The 20,773-nt window shown below is 42.0% G+C and overlaps 2 protein-coding genes across 2 annotated transcripts in view; both read right to left on the reverse strand.

The window, feature by feature from the left end:
- Positions 1–1,493: 1,493 nt before the first annotated feature.
- spry1 (sprouty homolog 1, antagonist of FGF signaling (Drosophila)) lies at positions 1,494–5,676 on the reverse strand. Its single transcript, XM_020655943.3, has 2 exons — positions 5,010–5,676; positions 1,494–3,617 (listed from the first exon to the last, which is right to left on the reverse strand). The coding sequence occupies exon 2, from the start codon at positions 3,556–3,558 to the stop codon at positions 2,461–2,463; it is 1,098 nt and encodes a 365-aa protein (XP_020511599.2). The 5' UTR covers positions 3,559–3,617; positions 5,010–5,676; the 3' UTR covers positions 1,494–2,460.
- Positions 5,677–8,260: 2,584 nt separating this feature from the next.
- afg2a (AFG2 AAA ATPase homolog A) overlaps positions 8,261–20,773 on the reverse strand; it is a 170,992-nt gene continuing 158,479 nt past the window's right edge. The window contains exon 17 of the mRNA XM_020655944.3: positions 8,261–8,699. Within this exon, the coding sequence (XP_020511600.2) occupies positions 8,517–8,699 (183 nt within the window). The 3' untranslated portion in view covers positions 8,261–8,516. The remainder of the gene's footprint in view (positions 8,700–20,773) is intronic.

Raw genomic sequence — 20,773 nt, forward strand, 5'->3', positions numbered from 1 at the left:
TCTGGAAAATGGTGGGAGTAAGATCTGTTTCCTTATTTGGCTTAGGCTGGAAAATATCAAGTAAACACTGTCTTCCTGTTCCCTTGCCTTCTGAATACAGTTTAGATCTCCACCCCCCCCCCCCTTCTTATCCGTACAGGGGAACTGTAGTGAAACCTGAAAAAGAAAAAAAAAAAAAAAAGGCCCCCCATTGTTTGCCATCATCCAGGAGCCAGGAGCAAATGGGGCTCGGATTGCAGCTCTGAAAAGGTAACAGGAAATTGACAAATCGCTAATCCACTCATTCAGGGCGACAAAAAGGTAAATTCCACCAAAAAGGGGAGGGGGGGGGGGGGGGGAGAGAGCACATAAAGTACAGAGGGCCTCATATGGAGGGGTGGGTGATGCAAACAGCTGATGAACTTAGTGAAATGCTGGTTAGCTAAAAGACAACAAAATGCTTCCTTTGAGCACATCCTTCAAACGTTTCCTCCTTTAAGATGCTCAGCAGGCCAATATTCCTACAACCTGCAGCACCTGAAGGCACCATCATTGCAATTTGCTCGTGTTGATTTCCTGTCAACTCTTTGCACTTTCCCAAACTTAACTTAAGCCACAGTGTATATATTTTTTTTTTTTCCCCTTTTGTCTCAGAGAGAAATTCCTGCTCACAGTTTGTGTTTCCCCAACTGTTGGCATTTCTGCGCCGACCAACCAACTTTCAAAGTGATGATCTCATCCCCCTGGGGGCCCGGAGGTGGAAGGGGGGGGGGGGGTTGGGGGTCAGCGGACTTCCCAAGTGATAAATTCACTGACAAAAAGAGGCGGCCAAATGGGAGGGCGGGGGGAGCTGGATTTGCCCCTGTCGTTGGCTTTAGTGCAGGAACCAGGCCATAAAAAGCCCAGCATTGATAGCCCCGGTTTATTATCTTTGAACAGGTGGCCCCGGCTCCTCGTAATGGTCGCTCTCAAAGCACACACACTCTGTCAGGGCCGTCTCTGCAATATGGAGACCATTTGGGAGTTTGGGAACATCCCGATCTTAGCCGTGTTAAAAGCCCAGGGAGTGTAAACTACAGTGCATAGTTTTGTGGTGACTGCTGAGTGGAGTGGGGGGGGGGGGGGGGGGGTTTAAAGAAGGAGAGTTACTTCCTGTGAGCATGGAAACATGGAGGCTCTGTTGATGCTAGCAGCTTCAGGGCTAATCGTGTCAATGACCTGTATTGTTTAGCTTTCAAGGTTAGCGAGGAGAATCGCAGCAAAGAAGCCTTCCAAGAATGTAAACAGTCACATTTCAAGTTACAAGCTGTTTCTACTCACGGCTGATTTTCTTTTTTAAACCAGGAATTCCACACCCAGCGTGAACACACACACACACACACAAACACACATACAGAAAACAGTGATTTTCTGTTAGCTAGAAGACCCCAAGCTCACATAAACAGCCTCACAATCAAACATCAGTCGGATCTTTCACTCCCTCAAACATCTGAATCAAGACACCAGACAAGCGCTCTTTTTTTTTCATTAATTAATATATTTTCTGCATTAAAGTTAACATAGTTTTCTTTTGTGCCACCCTTTAATTTTTTCAGTAAGTATTTGATATTTTGTTATATTCAGACATGAGTAAATTTTAAGACTGTCTCTTGCAATAAATATCATAAAATAATAGAGCTTCACATAATAAATATTTTTTACAACAAAAAAAAAATGTTTTAACAAGACATTTTTTTCTTTTTAAAAAATAGCCAGAATTCCTCTTATGGATTTTTGAGCAATACAATTTTACAACAAAATAAAGAACAAAACAAAACAAAAAAAACATGGGAGAATGCCTCAGAATGTGAATGAAGAGTTCAGATGGGTGGAAGGAGAGAAACATAATCCAAGCGGAGAAAAAAAAAAGAAAATACTATGAGATGGATGTGCTTTCGTTAATGCAACATGAGCAGAGGAACCACAGGTTTTAGTGTGGCAGCAACCAATAAAGTCAAACACACCTGCTTGCTATGAATACCAGGTAACAGCTACATAATTGCCCTATAGTAGATCGTCCTTCACAGATTTTGGAGAGAGGCAGCTCCCCCACGGTGCACAGACTCCGGGTAGGAAGCTGCCTACCTAAAATGGAAGAAAAAAAAACTCTCTTGTGTATTTTTTTTAAAATAGTGTTAATGAGGAGCTGAGGACAGACATAGAAACAGTTAAGGCAAACACTGGTCTGTAAAAAAAAAAAAAAACATGGTCCTGATCCAGAGAAAACAAAAATAAAAAATAAATCGAGTGGTTTTCGTTACTCCTTTTTAGCTCCTTAGGGTTCTGCAGCGAAGAGGGGGGGGGGGGGGGGCGGGGGTGGGAGGTGCTTAAGAATGTTTGATAAACATTAATTTGTGACTATCATCATAAGATCCACATCTAGAGTCTCCCGCGCGCACACACACACACACACAGTCACAAACACACACAGAGGGGGGCCGATCAGGAGGGTTTCTCCTGGCTCTGTGTGGCCCAGCTCTCCAGTTTGCAGTACACAGTGTTGGAGTTCTTGCAGCGACAGCCGGGCCTGTTGACCCGGTCGTAGCAGCCCTGGCACGCCTTCAGGCAGCCCTTGACGGGCGGGTAGCACAGGAGACAGGGGAAGAGTACCGACATTAATCCCATGCACAGAAAGCGAGAGCAGCAGTGGGAGCGCGACAGTGAGCAGGGCTGGTCGGCGCACGAGTCCCCCTCGTCGTCGTTGGAGCAGTGGTAGAAGATGCCTTTGACCAGGCACATGCAGGTGCCGTGCTCCAGCGCGCTCTCCGCCGAGCACAGGCACTGGCCGTTGCACGCCAGGCATGACGGCAGGCTGCGGGGAGCCGTGCAGTCGCTGCACTTGCACTTCCCGCAGCACTCGCAGATGAACTGGTGCCCGGCGGCTGCAGCCACCAGCCCGGTGCCGGAGCCAGAAAAGTCTGATTTCCCTTTGCCCTGCGGCTTGAGCGGAGCCTCTAGTGGAGGCTGGTGGAAGTTAGGTCCCTGCTGGGGCTGCGAGAGCGCCTTGGGCTTGGGTTGAGTCCGAACAGGCCACTCTGCTCTGTGGTGGTGCTGTAAGCTCATGCCGGGCCGGGTGGGGGGCGAGCGTGCCAAGAGTCCCTGCTCAGAGGAGGCGCTGCTGTTGCTCCCTGAGCTGGCGGCGCTTCCTGTGCTGGTGGAGCGGCTGAGCCCCGGCGCCCGGGACCCTCCATACTGCTGCCCTCCAGCCACCACCACCACACCGCCGCCTCCGACGTGGTGGTGGTGCCCCCCCAGCGGCCGGTGCTCATAATTGTTGTTCACATTGACGAGGATGACCTCGTGAGTCCTCTCCTGCTTGTCGTGGGGCCTGGGGGCCATGCGGGGAGCAGGGGGCCTCCGTACCACTGAGGGCCCCTCGGTGTACTCGTTGTTGGAGCGGATGGCCTTGATCTGGTCCAGGGAGAGAATGGCGGCATGCTGGAGCTCCCGCTCGTAATCCGACCTCTGTCGGCTCTCTAGGGAAGGCTGCTGGATCACCACTAATGAACCGCCGGGGCCATGTTGACTTTGGAGCTCCATCTGGGGGGATCACCACTTCCGACATTCACCGTGGACTTGGCATGCATCGGAAAACCTGCCTGAGGGGGGGAGAGAGAGAGAGAGAGAGAGAGAGAGGCCGGGGAGAGACAAAGGAAGAAGCAGGGGAGGGAGGGGACATCATCAGAGAGAGCCAAAACATGGCATAACTGGAAAAAACACAGTGTGCCGATGAAGGACGGGTAACACGTTCCCAGGCCGTCTAAGACTCAACTAACCCGTGTTCCTGTTAAACAACATGATACTTATTGTTCAGCTGCACAAACAGTTACATTCAAAGTCTCATTATCTAAAACAAAATAATGTATATTTTTCTGTTTGACACTCCAAGTGAGTTCAGACTTTCTGTTTTCCTGCTGTCAACATGTCACTTTTATTCCGTTAAGTGAATCCACCCAGGAAACACAGTTTGACTATTAACAAGACTTTTTTTTTTTTTTTTACCTTCCTTCCCAATACGCAACACATCTAAAACTTCAGCAGGCCCTACAAATACTTCCCCTGCTCATTTACATTTGTATGACTAGTTAACATTTAAATGCACCGCGGCGACGAAAATGAGGACACGATCCAAGGGAACTAAATGAGCTGCCTCACTTAGTATTCTATTACTACAACCTAAAAAAGGGATTCAGGGAAATGGGGACAAAAGTAGGAGAAGGGGGGACGGGGGGGGAATAACTAAAGGTCAGATCAAGTTCCGACAAAATACAGACTTTGGTTGAGGAAAAAAACCCGAACCGAGAGCTTTAAAGTTGTCGGATTAAATCTATAGGAAGACATTTATAAACAGCTTTACGAGTTTTGGTTTCAGCCTTCGTGTTTGAACCTGGTCATGTTGCAAAGACAGAAGACTAGCTGTGTCGTGAGACGCACCTATACAGATAAAAACAATGCAAACCAAAGAGTAAGCTTTTTGTCTCTTCTGCACTTTGCAAACAAAGTATATATCTAAATATTTTGAAAAGTCTAATCGTCACTACAAATAGGATTATCTGCACCAGCTCGCGTTCAAAGGAGACAACATCCTGCGCAGTGAAAAAGCAGGATCCTATAAAACACACAGATCCGGAGATCAAGAGGACATTAGGAGGACGCGTTCAAATAGACGGGCAAAAAAACTTATGAATGAAAACAACCGCCGTGGGGGGAAGGGTGTTTGTTACAGCATGAGCCACGGAAGGACACAGCAGGCATGGAGATCCATCAACTTCATCAACTGATCGCGACGAGTTTCACCCGATGCGGTTGCAGAACACATAAAAAAAAGTGTTGGGAAGTGTTTTTTTTATAGGCTATATGCACCATTGTAATGAATAATCTTTACAGCGGCGCGTGTGTTTGCTACGTGCGCTACTATCTCTGAACACACACCACAAAAGCACCCAAAAAAACGCGTTAAATTAGAGTAAAACAGTAAGGAGGATACGTACCTATTTGCAACCATCCATAACATCGAATCCATCAACCAAATAGCCTACAAAAAGTCCATCCAAAAGGAAGGGGGCAATGTCCAAACGTAGACTTTAAGGTCTAATGCATAACATTCGCTGTCTGTTAATCCAAGTGCGAGTGTATCCCCTTTGCGTAATTCCCTTTTTTTTCTTTTTTTGGTTAGTTCTCTGGAGGTTCAGCGCGCTTTTACGCATGCATTCGTCCCAGTTTTAAAAAACAAAGTAAATCCACGGTGCAGCTCCGGTGGAGGAAGGAGAACTGCTGCGTACTTGGGGGAGGCCGATCTTCAGTCGAGACAGCCCCAGTTTATAGAAGAAGTCCCGCAGGAATTGTTAGAGAGTAGAAATAGCGTTGAGGGGGAAGAAACAAAAAAAAAAAGAAGTCCCGTAGAAATGAAATCAAACACAAGAGTGAGCGTTAATCCCAAGACTTGTCTGTCCCTTCTCTTCGTGTGTATCTAAGGAGAGTTCAGGCTGTTACTCTTTCTGTTGCGGGGAGAAATCTGCGCTCGCTGTAGAGAGAGGAGGAAAAAAAACGAAGCGTCGTGTGGTCGCAGCTCTCCTCAGCTCTGCAGGCCTGCTCAGCACTGAATGAATGGGAACGCAGGGCTCAGTGTTTGCTCGACAAGCCAACTCCCATTGGCCATTCAACTCCACTGAAAAAGGATACATCGCATCCGCTCCTGATTCATTGGGCAGATGTGGAAGGCCGGGCGATAGAGATGTGTGCACTAGTTAAGGTGGAACGGGAGGGTTTTTTTCTATTTTTTATTCCGCGTTGGCTTGACGAGGGAAGAAAACAAAGTAGTCGTTTCCGCTCTTGTGGGTTATGAATAATGATGTGAATAAGGTGAATGTGACTAATAGTGAAGTAATAAAGGAGCCGTTTATTTATATTTCCTGCTGATTTGTCTTTTTTGGGGGGGGTTCATAAGATCCAGACACGATGAAAAGACAAGTAGAAGCCCATTTATCCATCTTTTTAAAAACTTCTGCTTCTAAGGGAATCATCTGGTACCTATAAGAAGGACTTATACTAAAGATATAACGACGAATATTAAACACACTCAAAGTAAAATGCTGATAAAACACTTATCAAATATCAAATGAGACATAAATCAAAGTATCCACAAAACTGAAGCTGAGGCATTAAAATAAAACAGAATCAATCTGAGATTAATCTCAAAGTAAAAACTTAATAAACAGATGTTAATGATCCTTTAAAATAAGGGTTATCCTATTTGATTCTTAAATAGCGGACATGAACACAAGGATGTAAAAATCTGAAAAGTTAACCTTGACTCTATAAAAAAAGAAAAGACTCCCTCTTGTGCTGGAGCCACTTTTTTGGAAACCTTTCTTCTGCACTGACAACTGTGTGATTTCATAGACAAACCGAGGGAGGAAACATCAACAGGATGTCTCCTCTTTCTCTCAGGAATGTTCCCATTACGCATTGACACAGTCAGCAGGCTCATCAGGGGAAATAAAAACGCGTAGCGATGAGTCTACAGCCTGCACTTTTCCCATCATTTCAAAAGTTTCACGGGTGGATTTTTGCATGGGGGGGGGGGTGGAAATGGTGGTGTGGGTTGTTGGGGGGGTTTGTGGTACCACCTTAAGAAAAAAGCAGCCCTGCAGCCAGGGGGAAAGACTCGCCCCTCGCTCCTGCACCCCCTCCTCCTCTCTGTTCCTGACTGTCTGGTTTGATTGGTGTCGCGGATGCGCTACATCCGGATCCATGAGAAAAGGAAGTTCAATACAAAGTCAATCTATCCTATTCAAATGGAAAAATCAATAGATGAATGACCTCCAGTGCTATTTCGGGTCAGCAAATGCTCCAAAAAAGGGGACGAGGAAGAAAAAGCCCCCCCCCCCTATTAGAGTTAACGAAGTGCTAAAGCGATGAAACGACTCACATGTTGTTTTTCAGGCTGGATGTTAAAGATTCAGCTCCTCGGCTGGTAGACCCCGACAGATGGCCCGCCTGGATCCCGGCTCTTAGTGGTCGGAAGTCGGGACGGAAATCTCACGATTACAGCAATTAGCTAATTTTCCATGGATGGCCGTGATGAATGTACCAGCCGGGACTGTTTTCTGTGGAGCTTTAGGAACCAACAGAGGCTACTGAAGGGGGTCCAGATTAAAGTATAAATCCACAATAGCACTACATGGATGTTAATGCAAAGGAACATTATGTAATGTTCTGATCAGAGGGATCATGAGCACCTCTTTACGAAGACATAAAACGTTTAAACAACATGGCATTTACTACATTTATTAAAACATATGGGCCTTAATGCTCCTGTGAGGCGTTTTTAGTTCGCAATGAAACAGACTGAAGTTAATACTGATGCCTCTTTATAATCTACAAAAGCAAAAAAAGACCATCAAGAAGAAGACTGATTCTTTTTATTATTATTTGTAACTCCCAAAATCGCTGCCGGGTGTCAGATAAAATGATTAGCAGGATGCAAAGATCTGGATTCATTCGGCTAAAAGTATGCAGGATGAAATGTTTTATCATCTTAAGCATGTACAGGACAAGAACAATAGATAAAAATGTAGTGACAATGTTTGTCCACAGGGGGCGCCAAAATCAAACAAACGGAAAGTTCCTCACAGGAGCTTCAAGTATTTTCAGAATTTTAAATAAAATGTAAACCCATTGATGTTATTATACATTATGTTAGTAATTAAAACACTTCTAATGAATGCTCTTTTTTCTAAGAGACAACCATATTTAAACTTTGAGCAAGATTCACTAAAAATGCCATAAAGGAAGTTTACGTTTGAATGTAAAGTAAAGCTGAAATTAAAAATACTAACGCGTTGTGTTGCCTTCAGATCCAGTCCAAACCTGCTCTCCCAAGAACCCTCACTGCAGAAACCCAAATCTTAGTGAGTTTAATTGTATTTTATAGTAAAAACTTATGATGAGCCACATTCAGCTGACTAGTCCTGATAAATTATCTTATTTTAAGATATAAAAAGTTTTAAAAAAGAGGCTTAAATTGCTTTAAAAAAGTTTCTGGAAGTAAGATGAAAATAAAACACATATGACATTACATTAGAGGTGACAGACATGGTATTAAAAGGTGTTTTCCACAGAACTCTAAGCAGGATTAACCAGACCTACACCCCCGATTGAACCCCTTTTAAATATCATTAACTTGGCATCAGCAATGTTCCCTCTTTACCAAAAATGCAAGAAAAACAAAGACCATGAATTCATAAATAATGCCTTTTAATACATCATTATTTTAGAAGATCAAACTAGACACTTAAGCTCATAACTCAACAACACAATCTGAATGTTCTGCACGAGCTTCAGACGTAAAAGTGTGTTTACAGAGCGTACATAAGAAACAACAACTGAAGTCCATATTTGTCAAGATGGCCGCCGGTGACAAACCATATTTACTTTAGTCATTATGAAATAGAAACGTGGCAGGGTAGTCTCTTAGTTTGTCCACAGCGGCGTGCTCAGAAGAAGCACAGGCCGCCGCCGCGCTGCTGCTGATAGCTGATATACGACTGGATGAGAGAGTCAGGGATCCGGGGCTTCACAGCGTTCAGGGCACTTTCAAAGTGTCTGGCCTGGACGTGCTGAGCTTTGATGTCCTCTTGTAGGGCCAGGAGGGCAGCCTCTCTGCATACTGCTGTTATCTGGGAAAGGAAACAGACACAGATATTCAGCTGTCAGGCAAGAGAGCTCCATCCACCGAACACTAAAGCACGAGCACAGTCAGAGGCCGGTCGACTTCAGTGACTCTCTAGATGTGGTCGTAATGGAAAAAACACTTTTTATATAATTTCTTAGAAAGGCTGTTATCTAAGAATACAAAGGTTTAAACCAATCAAACCACAGATAATCTATACAATCTGTCCTTTATAGTCTGTGGTGATAAAATGCATGATGACAACACTGAAATTCCATTGCACCGACATCTGAGCTGTTAAGATCTGAAGAAAACGTATGCATTCAAAGTTGTATGATTGCCAAAGACGGATCATACTCAAACATTATTTTTGCAAAATGTTAATTTTTTTGTGGCCCTGATGAAAGACAGCAATACATGACTGAAAAGTTTTTGTTTTATCTTCAAGCTGAGGTAAAGGGTAACGTCATAATAATAATAATTGCGAGTGTGTGACGCTGGAGGAGAGCGGAGGCTTCAGTATGGAGGAGGCGTGGCCAAACAGCAGTTTGTTTTGGTTTCATGCTGGCGCTCAAGGGCGACATCTACTGGATCAAAAAGTCGCACACTATGCCTTTAATTATGAGTTCATAATCTAACCCTCAAAATAAAATGTACAAAAAGGTGGGAATCACCAGAAACAAACTGAGCTTGTGCTCAGTTTGGAAAAAGATTAAGAGGAAATCAAGTTTATTTCCTGGCGAGAGAAATCCATCTGATAATCACATTAGAGGTCTTGTGTAGCCAAAGAACAACATGTTGTTGGAAAAGGAGTCGACTTCAAATAAACAAAATAAACAACTTAATGAACTAGATTAGAGTTTTTGGAGGAAGTTTAAGGCTTTCGATGTTTGTCGTCTCTGTTACCTCTTTTTGAAAACGGCACTTGCTTTTGTAACTTGAGGACACAGGTGGAAAGACTGGTTTTCTGTTTCCACCCTTTAAATAACAGATAACTAATACGGATATTTGTTTGTCCTGAGCAGAAACATTTACAGAAAAAAAAAAAACATTTCATTTAAGCCAACATTTCTTATCCGCGGTGTAAAAACGTGTAAATACAGTCCTCCTCCTCCTGCAGCCTGTTTTCTACTGCTGCCATTATGCAACAGCTGACATGGAGACGCGCTGCAGCCAGCGAGGGCGACCTTTGGGGAGGGATTCTGCACACGGCAGAGGAGTGACTCACTTCCGAATTCGGTGGCGCTGGCTGATGAAGGCCAGTGCCACCCTCCTCCCTTTCTAGAGGCTCAGCTTTTGTTCTGAGGGCCAGGGGAGAGCTTACACAACTCCCTCCCTCGCAGGAAACTATTGGCCTGTATAACCACTGATAACGTCTGATGGGAGGTTAGTGGGACAGCCATGTCATGTGACTCAGCAGGGCCGTGGAATATTGAACAGTGGGAGCGTGCATGCCGAGCAGTGTGGGTGCTCTTAGATTGTTCAGTGGACCGAAGCAGCGCTGGACACTGGCCTTTTCTCTGCAGCTGCACTGTGTGGCCTGACATGCAAGTTAAAAAGTGAATATTCAGGCTGCAGTGAGCAGAGGAGCAGTTTACAGCTAGCATGCAGGTTGCACTGTTCATTTACAGGGTGTGCTCGGTCCTGTTTAGGACATGTTAGCCTCTGATTTACGATGCATTAGTTAACTTATTTTGCCAAATAACACAAAACTCTCATTCAAGAAGTAGTTTGTAGTTTGCAATTCAGCAACAATGCAGTAATGAAGCTCCCACTGCAGATTCCCTCAATTCTTTTTTAATCCCTTCTTAAAACGTACTTTTACAGACTTGCTTTTATGTGACGTCGTCTTCTTAATGTCTTCTCTTACTGGTTTTACTATTTTTATCTTCTTACTGTCCTTTTATTTATGCTCTTATCTTAACTCCTCTTATGTTTCAACTTGGTAATAGCTTATCTTACTTACTTTGTCTATTTATGTTTTATATTTATATTTACTTTTTATTTTTATTAATATTATTGTTTATTTTTATCATTTAATCACTTGTTTACCTTCTTATTGCTGTTATCTTTTGATTTGCTTTTAGCTCTTTTAGTTTCTTACATCTTTTTAAATCTTTGCTCCTCTTGGTCTCAGCTCGTGTTGTTGGGTTCTTATGATGGTTCTTGTGATGGTTCTTATGATGGTTCTTATGATGGTTCTTATGATGGTTCTTATAATGGTTCTTATGATGGTTCTTATGATGGTTCTTATAATGGTTCTTGTGATGGTTCTTGTGATGGTTCTTGTGATGGTTCTTATGATGGTTCTTATGATGGTTCTTGTGATGGTTCTTGTGATGGTTCTTGTGATGGTTCTTATGATGGTTCTTATGATGGTTCTTGTGATGGTTCTTGTGATGGTTCTTGTGATGGTTCTTGTGATGGTTCTTGTGATGGTTCTTGTGATGGTTCTTGTGATGGTTCTTATGATGGTTCTTATGATGGTTCTTGTGATGGTTCTTGTGATGGTTCTTATGATGGTTCTTATGATGGTTCTTATGATGGTTCTTGTGATGGTTCTTGTGATGGTTCTTGTGATGGTTCTTGTGATGGTTCTTGTGATGGTTCTTGTGATGGTTCTTATGATGGTTCTTATGATGGTTCTTGTGATGGTTCTTGTGATGGTTCTTGTGATGGTTCTTATGATGGTTCTTGTGATGGTTCTTGTGATGGTTCTTGTGATGGTTCTTGTGATGGTTCTTGTGATGGTTCTTGTGATGGTTCTTATGATGGTTCTTATGATGGTTCTTATGATGGTTCTTGTGATGGTTCTTGTGATGGTTCTTGTGATGGTTCTTATAATGGTTCTTATGATGGTTCTTATGATGGTTCTTGTGATGGTTCTTGTGATGGTTCTTGTGATGGTTCTTGTGATGGTTCTTGTGATGGTTCTTATGATGGTTCTTATGATGGTTCTTATAATGGTTCTTATGATGGTTCTTATGATGGTTCTTATGATGGTTCTTGTGATGGTTCTTATGATGGTTCTTATGATGGTTCTTATGATGGTTCTTATGATGGTTCTTATAATGGTTCTTATGATGGTTCTTATGATGGTTCTTATGATGGTTCTTATAATGGTTCTTATGATGGTTCTTATAATGGTTCTTATGATGGTTCTTATAATGGTTCTTATGATGGTTCTTATGATGGTTCTTATAATGGTTCTTATAATGGTTCTTATGATGGTTCTTATGATGGTTCTTGTGATGGTTCTTGTGATGGTTCTTGTGATGGTTCTTGTGATGGTTCTTGTGATGGTTCTTATGATGGTTCTTATGATGGTTCTTATAATGGTTCTTATAATGGTTCTTATGATGGTTCTTATAATGGTTCTTATGATGGTTCTTATGATGGTTCTTGTGATGGTTCTTATGATGGTTCTTATGATGGTTCTTGTGATGGTTCTTGTGATGGTTCTTATGATGGTCGGGTTCTATATGTCTGTTGGGTATCGTGCACTTTGGGTTCTTTTCTGTTGAATTGTATTTAATTATTTTTAGTATTTTGCATTTGTTTTGTTCTTGCTGTTGTTTATGTTCTTCTGTGTTTGGTTTAGTTTGTTCTTGTTTTTGCTGTTTGTCAAAGCACTTTGTAAACCTGAGTTTTTAAAAGGTGCTATATAAACAAAGTTATTATTATTATTATTATTATTTGAGATTGCGTCCCAGCACTGTGAAATACCAAGAAGACAGACAATGTGCTAACCAAGCGGTGACCTCCACTGTTGGAAATTGAAGCCAATGTTGAAGTAAAAAGAAAACTGCAGTTTCGTTGAGTGTCCACTGGAGGCTGGTTGCAAAAGCCTTAGAAGCAAATAAATTCAACTTCATTGTGATGTGGTAATTTGAAGAACAATTTGGTCGATTTAGGTGCAAAACTGTAAAGTAATAGAAGTTGTAAGTGGATGCAACTATATAGCAAATATTAGCATGTTAGCATAGCCATAGTGTGTCTTTATTTGTACTTGTTAGCTTAAAAATGAATCACAAATTCATCCTTTTCAACTCTTCTTGAACAAGAAGAAAGACAAGTTTGCTTTACAAAACTGGTGATTCATTCTCACCAGTTTAGATCTTTGATCATTATAATTGTTTGTGGTGGATTAAGTGGCATACATTATTTTTTGCAATGCTATCAAACGGTTAGTCTCTAGTTAGATCATTTGTTTGTCAGTTTGTTTGGTTTCACAAAGCTACATGCTAACGGTCAACACTCGTCCAACAGATGGCTTTCATTTAAAGAGATTTTCTTGATTGTTTACACATCAGAAGTGTAATAAATATAGAAGTATACAGAAAAATACAGATATCCTATAATGTCGCAGAGCCAAAGTACAAGAAGTTCACAAACAGCATAAGAAATGCAAAAGATTTCAAATCAAGAATTTAGATGACGCCATTCAAATACAAATAATACACAAGCGTTACATCACCCAAACAAAAAGAAAAACATGGACGTAGTGGAAACAGGAAGAAAACACGGCAGAGGTCGTCAATTGTTTAAGCACATGACGGTCATGGTGTTTTTCAAGGCTGCAGAGTAAAATGAGGGGAAGATGTTTAAATGTGCTCTGGCGCTGCTAGCATGCACAGCTCAGGACAGGTGCTTTGCAGATGTCAGGATGTGAGGCCCCTATTCCCCCCCCCCTCCCTCTTCTGCTTCTCTTTCAAGCCAATGAGCAACATGATTTAGGCAGCGTAAACACACAGCGCTGGGTTAATTCTGTATGAGGCCTTCCCATCATTCAAGTCATTAAGGCCTGTCAGTAATAATGATGCAAAACAATGAGGCCATGCATCCCCGGGTTCCCTGTTTACAAACGGAGTGAGGGCGAGCGAGCAAAGGCGAGGAATTAGCGAGAGGCAGCGAGAGAGAAGCCACATGTTGAACAATGTGATTTAGTGTTGTTTCCAAGCAACATCCACAAACAGGAACAGACAAACTTTGCAGCACAATCAAGAGTGTAATTTCTTATTTACGTTGCAAATTTTGACATCGAGGACGTCGGCTCGCCCCCCCCCCCTCCCTTTGTGCTTCAATGTCATGATTCAACGCTTAATAGTTATTTGGTTGTTTACTTGCACAACACCCCTTGAGTTTATTAAAAAAAAAAAAAAAGGGGGGGGGGGGGATGTCAGGGGCTGCTGTGAAGTACACAAACGACACACACACACAGGCCCCCACATTCATGCTTGCTGGGTTTATGAGCGGCTCTGTGAAGGCGATCAACAAGCCAGTGTTTCCTGCTGTGTGTTTGCCCGTACAGGCCACAAAGGCAAACAGGGCGAGCGAAAGAGCCAGTTTGTTTGTAAACGTGAAGGCATTCCTACACCGGAGTCCAGTGAAGACCCCCCCTCAAGCACCCTATCTCCCCCAAAAAGAAACCCTAAAGATGCCCCCCCCCCCCCCCCCCCATGCTCCTGAGGAAGAGAAACGAGGAGGAAGCAGAAAACTGCAAATGCACAGAAATGAGATTTGAGTGGGGGAGGAGGGTCTGCAATAGAGTACAGTGCTGACTTGTGGCAAGCCAAATAAATTATAGATCTCTCCCCCCTTTTTTTTATTTTTTTTTTATTGCAATGCAGACTTTATTTTTCATTCCGTTCATAAATTATGTCAGCAATCACTTAAATATACGACGAGGGGCTAAGCTGCCTGATGCATTGCAGCGTGCCGCTCTCTGGTGATGTGGGCGATCTTTACAGTTCCTGGTGGCACGCAGCCAGTCGGGGAAAAAGGCAAAGCAAACGAAAAAAAAAAGTAATCATCAAGAGCCTCTCAGTTTGGAGAGTTTGGAGACTTTGGAGGCTGAAACCTGCTGACTCAAGATGACCCGAAAGTCGGCCTGATAGGGTGTCAAAGAAAGAGAGAGAGAGAGAGAGAGAGAGAGAGAGAGAGAGGTTTTGATGATGAAGCAAAAAAGTGTTTAAAGAAGCAGTTTGTACAGTCGGCTCTTCAACTGGTTCAGATTAAACAGAGAAGCCAGTGAGCAACTCCTAAATATTTACTGACTCATTCTCTTCCATCGATTTATTCATTCTCTCAACTACTCTATTTCCTAAAATCTAAGATATGTCAAAAGTCCAGCTGGGTCGAGGCTATACTCCATGTAATGAGGCTCACCGCATAAATATGTTACAAACACTGTAAACACAGAATCAGCTATGTTATCTTTATGATAAGAAGAACATGCTTTCTTTAAAGGCTTTATATGTGATTTTTCACACTTAAATATAATATAAATCAAGAATATCCTCTGAAAATAACTCTGTGAGTCATGACTGTCTACAATGGGTGTAACACCCGAGTCCCACTGTCTGTGATGTTTTCAGAAATCATATATTCAAAATCGAAGAATATTCAACCCGAATATAAAGCCTTTAATGTGTGTCTTTTAACGTAATGTGAACATTGACATTCAGGAAAAATTAGGTTTGTCTGCTTATTTTCAATTGGTATTAATCGTGGTGCTACCAATGATGGTGTGCTCCCTGTATTTGGATTCAGTGAATTCTGGTTCATTATTGAGTGTATTGAGGTCAGGCTTGGTGTTTATTGGACACTCCCCTCAGAACAAATAAAATCAATCCTTTTTGGAAATGTCTGCAATCAACATATTTTCATGCTAAACTCACAAAAGCCTCTTGTGACTCTTTGCAAAGCATTAGAATCCGGAGTGTCTGAATGTTTTAAACCTGAATAAATCTGTTTCCTAATCTTATCATGTGTTTTTGTTCTGTGGTGAACCTGGATATAATCAAACTACAGTGTCGTCAGATAAGAACATTTTTTAACTTCTTTCACAATGATAGTCCAGTGTTTGAAGATATTATGCGTGTTAGGTTGTAGTGTGTTTTTCATGTTTCCATTTTCAACCTTTGGAAAAAAATGTTTGAACCATTTGACCCAAGAACATGTTAAGACTTCTCGTTCCCTTTTATGAACCTATAACTTCCCATTCATCAGTTCAATTGATGTCAAGGCTATTCTACCCACAAAGCCCAAAATCACAAAAAATGACTTTCCGAGAGTTTTACAATTTGAACATGCAACACTGCAACTTTGTACCAGAGAAATAAGAGAGAACAACAGGGACAGCGGACAGGACTCCCCTTCAAGGAAGGACTGCCATATAACAGACACTTTATGGACAGAGTAGACAGAAGTGGCACTCATAGAAAAACAATACTGTCCTGACCAGAAGCATGAAGCTTTAAGCCTCCAGTTCTTTACACCGCGGCCACCACCAAGCAGAAATTGTCCAGAATCCTTGTGTCAGTCATTCCACTTTAATAAAATGTCAGCCGGGCCTCTTAAACTGCGGGGCGTTTAAATTGGTTGCTGGAAAAGTGATAGATACTTAATTGGAGCGCCCACCACATCCTTGTTTCCACATATTCCTCTAATGACAAGTTTCCTCTGGTGGTTTGCAAACCCCTCTGAAAACCCAAGCCTCTCAAGCATGAGTGTGCAAACACACAGATATTCATCTAAATTATAAAATGAATGCAGCGACTTATAATCAATGCTGAAAACATTTTACTCAGACGACCATAATGGCATGTTTTTTGGAGGTCGGTTGGTCATTTTTTTTCCAGGACAGGACAAGTCATTTTGTTGTCCGTTTGATCTTCTTCGGGAGCTAAAGGTTAATCTCCTTTGAAAAGATTGAGAATGAGGAAGCCAGGCCAAAAGGACTAAGAAACTTTAAATTCGACAAAGAACTTGGAAAAAAAAAAGAACAAAAAACACTATAATGGGAGATCTAAAAGTAACTTTTGGATTGGGAAAACGTGCCAACTGGAAAAGTTCAGAGTAAAAACAAGAAGAGACGTGCGGTCTGAAAAAGCAAGTTGTTTTAGTTGAAGCAGCAAAATGCCAAAGTGGAAACTGCAGTTCCTCAAATGACCACTTGAGGATGGCTGCAAAAGTGAAAAAGTTCCCATTGACCTCCATTAAAAAAGTGTTCAACTCCACAGAAGAATTCAAGAAGTTGCAGTAGTCAGATCATGGAGACTTTAGGGGCTGTGAATCCCGGAATGAATACTTACCTGCTGAAATTACATTTAGGCTTAAAAGTATTCCTGATTAAGGGATTTAAGTTACTGCTTGAAGTGGATGTTGTGCGCCACAAGCTGTCTGTAAGACTTAACTGGGGTCACTACATTAAATCTCTTGGGTATCCATACATCTGTCCAACAATGGTCATTTCTGCCTCATAAAAAACACAACATGGTGCATTGTAGCTCTTGACAGTAGACCATAACAGACACAAATAAACCACTAGAAAAACAACAAGGTCAAATAGTAGACTGGGTCAAGACCTGGATCCTGGTTGAAGTTATTTGTTTTACAAAAAGGAAAGAAACTTTGGTTGGGAAAAAACGGACACTGACTGATATGAAAGTCTGGTTTTCTTATATAGAGTATATAAAAACACGAGTACATTAGAAAAGCAACTCAGTACTTACTATGAAACCAAAAACGTTTTATTCAAGTTTTCTGAATCTGAGGTAAAGCAAAAAGTCAACGACATCAACAGTGAAGTTATGATGCTTTTCTCCATGGCAGTATTTCATGTTTTTGTATCGTTCATTTTGGATTTATAGTCAGGTTTTAATGTTCATATATGTGCAATAAGAATTGCTTTACAGTGTTTGCAGATTTTAATTAACCAATTGCTTGCTACTTATGTCTTGGTAATAAGCCATTAATGGGATCCAATAGGTTGCCAGGAAAACCTCATTGACCATGCACTTTGTGGAAAATAACAGCAGGGGATCAGCACCAATTTCTTGGCCGTTTACAACAGGAAACAACTATTGGACCGTAAAAAATAACAATCCTTTATTGACTTACTACCATTTCCTACTCCACCATTTGCTAATATTTGCCAATAGCTCATTAAAAAGCAATAAAGTTATGATTATGAATGGCTTTATAAACATTTAAAGCAACCGACTGGATGGATTTTTTTGAAAGGTGGAAGATTAATGATTTACTGATTATTTATGACTGAAAGCTTTGTGGCTGATTATAGAGACAGGAACCTGGGAGTACGTTTTGGACATGAGTTTAGTGGGTTATTAACTGCAGACATGGCTTCAACACATGAATGATGTGTTGAAGGACAATGAGTCTCGCTGAAGCGTTAGATCACAGATGTCCATCATGTCTTTTTAAGTTGCTAACAATGAAGTTGTTACACTTTCATTGTTGGGTGACTGTGGCTCAGTTGGTAGAGTCGGTCGTCTCCTAACTGGAAGGTCAGGTGACTCGATCCCCACCTCCTGCAGCCACATGTCCGATGTGTCCTTGGGCAAAACACTTTAAAGGCTTTATATGTGATTTTTCACACTTAAGTATAATATAAATCAAGAATATCCTCTGAAAATAACTCTGTGAGTCATGACTGTCTACAATGGGTGTAACACCCGAGTCCCACTGTCTGTGATGCTTTCAGAGTTTTCAGAGTCCTATCTTCAGTTTGTTTACATCGCCCGGACAGCCGGCTGACTCCTCCCCTCGTGTATAAAAGTTGTTTAATTGAGGGACTAGAGAAAAGAAGAATAACATACTGTACTCACTGCTTAACTGTGTTTCTAGATCACGCTCATTTCAGGTAAATTTACATGCAGTGTGAAGATACCAGCATAATAAAGATCGCTAGCATTAGCATGCTAACACAACAATGCAGCGCAAGTTGTTTTGGGTTTATGCTGGTGCTCAAGGGTGACATCTACTGGATCAAAAAATCGTATATATATAAAGCCTTTAACCCCAAGTTGCTCCGGCTAAATGAATGGGATTAATTACTTCTGATGGACACTTTACATAGCAGCATCTGCCATCAGTGTGTGAATGTGCAGGCGTGACCTGCCGTGTAAAAAGAGCTTTGAGTACTCAAAAGACTAGAAAAGAAAGTCCATTTATCATTTAAAGGCTTGAAGTTGACTTTCTTCTTTCACCATTGGTTAGTTTTTAATAGAGAACGGGTACTAGAGTCTTATTTTTTGATCTGAATCCTGTAAAGAGACAGAAGAAGTTGGAGAGTTTTGAAAACACTTAAACGGGGCTATGACATCAGGACCGGCACGAGCTGGGCTCATTTTGCTCAGGGCTGCAGACCCTCACTCGCCTCGTGGTGCTACAAGCCATTAGGGATGCCACAACATGAAATCCAGGATACAACAGCGGCCTTTATGCTCGATTGGTCACTGCAGCGCACTTCCCCTCTGCAGCCACAACTACACCCTATATCATGCTGCTTGAACGCACACAGGCTATAACCCAAGCTGGATATGTAAACTGTACATAGAGTGATATACTACAGCACATCCAGCGCTGTATGTGAGGTCCTGTTGTCCTTGTAAGATAAGGCAACACCAAACTTTTAATGGCCGCAGAGAGGAAATTTAGGCCCTTGTAGCAGCAAAAACGGTAACAAGATCCGGAAAAGAATAACAGAAAATAAATGAGAACACAGCAAAAGAGAGGGTTACATAAACACACCGGACACTTTTTAGCACTTGAACATGGCAAGCAGAAATGTACGAGAGGAATAAAAAGTAAGTTAATATCAACATTTAGATGGAAGTGTAAAAGAGTGAGTCACCTCAGGGGGGGGGGGGGGGGGGGGGGCTTTTGAGGTTATGACAGAAATGTGAATTAATACCAAATGAGCACAAAAAAAAGGGAGGACTAACTCACATTTTAAAGAAAGCAAAAAGTGGGTTTGAGGTAATAAAAAATAGACTAATTAGAAATTAAACAAACAAAATGTCATGTAGGAAGTATCTGACCCCTCAAATGAACATATTCATGTTTTATTTTGAAGGCATACACATGCAGTATTCCCTCTTCATATGCATCCTAGACATTTTGGAGAAAAAATAATTTTGTAAATGTAATCCACCTATTTCCCCAGAGGAGGTGAGATTTTGGCGCGTGCCATGAGACAACCTGTTCAGCATGACGGAAATAAACCCTTCTTGAGAGGTGGAGGGGGCTGCGACTGCTGGCAGCGCATACCAACGTTCTCAGGTCAAATCTGTCTGGTGTACTTTTCAGCTTCCTACTCCGACAAAGGGCGCTCAGTGAGTGTATCAGACGGCCTTAATGAAGGGCTTGTTAGCCCCGGCTACCGGCAGCAGATCCACTAGACCCGGAGTGTGTGTTTACTACTCAATCCACCCTTGTGTCTACAGCAGGCTACATCCACTCCCCTCCACCCACCCTCCTCCTGCCTCACCCCCCTCCCTCACACACAAACGGCCACATTTACAGGAGCGAGCCCTGACCCCCTCCTCACCGCCTCCCTCAAAAACCTCTCCTCCATCACTCCACAAGTCCTGCACTCATACTCCACAGAGCGCCACCACACTCTTCACTCTGTGCACTTGCTCACATACAGTTTGGTCATGCACTGAACATGCATCTGCACACACAGATAAGGTCTATGAGCCAACGCGCTCATGCATCCTGTGCACAAACAAAAACATGCTGTGCATATATGTGCACCCACATAGTCGTCATGTGCAGGCTAAAAAAACACCTTACCACCAAAAAACACCACCACACACATGTGCAAAGTGATACACGCCTGTTTGCAAAAGTCTGCATGTTTTCATGGAAAAGCCTCGCTCATAGCAACACAGGCATGTTAATGGACGAAATGGTACGCCTTTCTAGTCTTCTGACTACTCGAAGCAATTTTACACACCTTCATATTCACACTCTGATGGCAGTAGTTGCTATGTAGTGAAACCATCAGAAGTAACTAATCCCATGCATTCAAATTTATCTTATATCGATGTTTTGACTATGAATGTCAGCGTCTGAAAGGTGCAGCTTCTGATCAGTCAGTTCAACCAACACAAGATTTCAATGTTTTGAGGTGATGCAAAGGAAAAAAAACTAGATTGCACTTTTTGTGTTTTTTATTTTTTACATTTTTAAATTCTATTTTATATATTGTAATATCTTCTTATACTGTATTATTTAAGTTGTTGCTAGTTCTGCTTTATTTCCTTGTTA

The sequence above is a fragment of the Labrus bergylta genome, chromosome 9 (assembly GCF_963930695.1).
Source record: "Labrus bergylta chromosome 9, fLabBer1.1, whole genome shotgun sequence".
In the NCBI taxonomy this organism is placed as follows: Eukaryota; Metazoa; Chordata; class Actinopteri; order Labriformes; family Labridae; genus Labrus; species Labrus bergylta.